Source organism: Octodon degus, unplaced genomic scaffold (genome assembly GCF_000260255.1).
Source record: "Octodon degus isolate 3935 unplaced genomic scaffold, OctDeg1.0 scaffold00072, whole genome shotgun sequence".
NCBI lineage: Eukaryota > Metazoa > Chordata > Mammalia > Rodentia > Octodontidae > Octodon > Octodon degus.
In genome coordinates, this window is record NW_004524648.1 from 2,523,485 (window position 1) to 2,526,929 (window position 3,445).

Genomic DNA, 3,445 nt, shown 5'->3' on the forward strand with positions numbered 1-3,445 from the left:
ATGGAATAAGCGCTTCCCTGGCAAGCGCAAGTGCCTGAGTTCAATCCCCGGTTCCACCAAAAAAAAATAAAAAAATAAATATATATACTATAATGAGTTACTTAATATTTATGAATTATTTCTGGAATGTTCCATGAAAAGTGAAAGTACAAATGAGAAACTACTGTACACAATGTAAATAAAAATTTTACGGTGAAATTATCCCTTTATAAAAAAAGATTAAGCATTATGGGTGAGGACCTGGGGAGATATCTCAGTAGAATAAGCGCTTGCCTGGCAAGCACAGGGTCCTGAGCTCAATCCCTGGTATCACAAAAAAAGGAAAAGAAAAAAGAAAAAAAAGGATTATGGGTGATAATCTACTAACATGGTTACTATTATGTTTACATATCTCTAAACCTCTCAATAATTTGTTAATATAAAGCACTAATTTTATTAAAATATATCCTATACAATTTCACAGATCATGAATTACTGAATTACAAAGCTCTTTTATCTTGTAGACAGCTCAACAGCTACCTGTTCACACAGAGCAAGGAACTTAGAAAATAAATACTCAGAAGAGATCAGAATTCCAATGAGAAAGGTAACATGTACATGTCAGGTGGTTCCTACCTATGAAGTCTGGGTACAACTCACCCAAGTGTTCTGTTTCAAGATGCTGTTTATTAAAGAAGAGTGATATATGAATTTTTACTAAGTAATAAGCCATAATCTTAATAATCTTCCTACACATATAAATGACAAAATCAAACAAAGAGTCTGTGAAGTTATTTGAGAATGATGTATCTGTAGGACTTTAGCCAAAATTCTAGCAATAAAATCTTGCCAGTAGCAATGCCTTCAGTCGAGACAATAGCTGGTACTGACATTCACAGAGATGTGTTAGTTTTAGTGTATCTCCAGTATGTTGTAGGATTCATTCTGTACAAAGTTGGCTTCCAAGTCTGCTGAACTTTAGGCAAAAAAAAAAAAAAAATCATGAACAGTTTCTCAAGGAATTCATTCTTCCTTTGCTAGTTAGGATTTAGAAAGTGACAACCACAACTAACCTATATCTATTTTACTAAATACTGAATCTATGATTTCAATATTTGATAGCAAATATGTTTCTTAAAATAATATATTCACAGAACGTACAACTCCAAAAGTGAACTGTAAGCCTAAGGATCACCATGTGTTCAAAGCCAGCCTGGGCTACATAGTGAAACTCACAGTGTTCCTCTTGCCTCAGTCTCCCAAGTGCTGGGATAAGAGGCATGTACCATCATGCCTAGCTATACCTGTCTCTATCTATCTATCTATCTATCTATCTATCTATCTATCTATCTATCAAAACAGAAAATAAAACTGATGGATATATATATATATATATATATATATATATATATATATATATATAATGTTAAAATGTACACAGATGCAGGGGGAAATGTGGGAATGGAAAGTTACTATAGGTAAATCTAGCTAATGAATCTTGAGTTCATAAAGGAGAGAAGGATAGGCTGTTTAAAGCAAGGCTTGGCCATAGGAAGGTCCTGAAGCTGACAGGGTTGGGACTATGTTGGTATGAGGATGGTCCCAACCATTTGGTGGAGTCTGGAAGTGGTATCCAATCCACAGGACAACACAGAATCACAGAGACTGAGGGATTCATTTTGAAAATTCAATCAGTATAAGAACCAATAGAGGGCTGGCCAAATAGCTCAGCAGATTAAAGCACCTGCAAGCAGGCACAGGGGCCAGGGTTTGATTCCCTTGCCTGCCGTGCTGGCCCTGCCCCTGGGGCATGCTGAGACCCGATTGAGTTGGGGCGTGGTGGTGCACCCCTGTAATCCTAGCACTTGGGAGGCTGTAGCTGGCTGGCTCAGGCTGCCTTTTTTTTTGGACGGAACTGGGCATTGAACTCAGGCCCTTGTGCTTGCCAGGGAAGCATTTATTCCACGGAGCCATCTCTCCAGCCCCATGGGAGGCTGTAAACAGGAGAATCACTATGAGTCTGATCTAGTAGTAAGACCCTGAACGCCCTTCCCTAAAATACAGGGGAAAAAAAAAAAAAAAAAACCAATAGAATTGGAATCTACCTTGTCACATGGCAAAATTCGACTGCAATCCTCTCAGTCATGTACCATTCACGTGGAAACATTCGACCATATTTTTCTTCATAGTCCACAAGCTGACGTTTCACCCAGGCATAGCGTCTGTCAATTTTGTCCAGCCAAGCAACCTCATGAAGGTAAGGAACAAAAACCATCCCTGTGCTTAGAAGTGGTATTAACAATTTAAAGAAACAAGCAAAAACATAAAATCAAGAAAAAGACAGCTAACCCATTATTTCTCACCAGTTCATATGCTATCTTATTTACTTGATCCAAAGATTCTTAACTTGATGTCTGTGACTGGGCTTTAGGGATCTATAAATTTCCTGAAACTGTATATAAAGTTTAATGCATTTTTCTGCAGAGAAGATCTATAGCTTTCATTAATTTCTCTAAAGGGTCAGTGACCTCAATGGTTAAGAACTACTGAACTGTAAAGTCAGCCTGTAGGAGTCATGGCTCAACAATCAACACTGTCAGACAGTAGCACTAATAAAGTGTAAGTGAGTAGGCTTGGCAACATTCATTTTTCAATAAAATTGAAGTGTTACATCTGACCTCATCTGGTCGATACTTACATCTTGGTTTTCTTGAAAAAGTACTAGATACTCTGACAGATGTTGTTTAATAAACTTTTTGATGATTTCCTGTTTGATTCTGGGGTCCAAAATATTAGCAACCAGACATGCATCTCGCAGGACATTGCTGGGTCCTCCTGGCCTCTAGTAAAACAAATAACAGGCACCAGTTCAAAAGTCAGAAACAATTTTTAAATCTCACAGCCTCTGACAGCTGCTACTTTTTGTTTCTCTCTTACTGTTATCCCTCCCACTCCCTAGACACTCATTCTCTCTACTGTGGATGGATATTTGTTTCTTGATAAAAGAATCATTATGCTATGTCTTGCAGCCGCCAACATAAAAACTACCTTGTGAATAAGCAACAAGACATTTTGGAAAACAGGGCCAGCAATGATCACAGGACATTTTACTTTCCAAATACCAAAACTGAAAGAGCGAAAAAGTAAGAATTACAATAGTCTCCAGTAACACCAGTGTCACTCCACATTTTCTTTCTTCTCTTTCCATCCCTGGCATTCCTATTCCTAAATGTTGTATTTATGCCATAATAGCGTGGTAGCTTTAAAACCTAAAACTATGTTTCAGACCACCAGACTTGACAATAGATAGGCAGCCAAAGGCAAAATACTGTGATATTGGCCTTGATCAGAAATAAATAATGGAAGGCAGGGGTTGCTGCAATGATATTTCACATTGAAAGATTTTGTTATTATCAAAAGCAACTGAACTTCTTTGTATGCTAATTCAGTGAATGAACATGGTTGA

The 3,445-nt window shown here is 37.6% G+C and overlaps 1 protein-coding gene across 1 annotated transcript in view; it reads right to left on the minus strand.

Annotated features, from left to right (window-relative positions):
* Nucleotides 1–3,445, minus strand: part of Vps53 (VPS53, GARP complex subunit) — a 182,166-nt gene that overhangs the window by 109,976 nt on the left and 68,745 nt on the right. Inside the window, exons 9-10 of the mRNA XM_004635357.3 lie at nucleotides 2,678–2,821; nucleotides 2,085–2,227 (exon numbers count right to left, since the gene is read on the minus strand). Coding sequence (XP_004635414.1) covers nucleotides 2,085–2,227; nucleotides 2,678–2,821 — 287 coding nt within the window. The remainder of the gene's footprint in view (nucleotides 1–2,084; nucleotides 2,228–2,677; nucleotides 2,822–3,445) is intronic.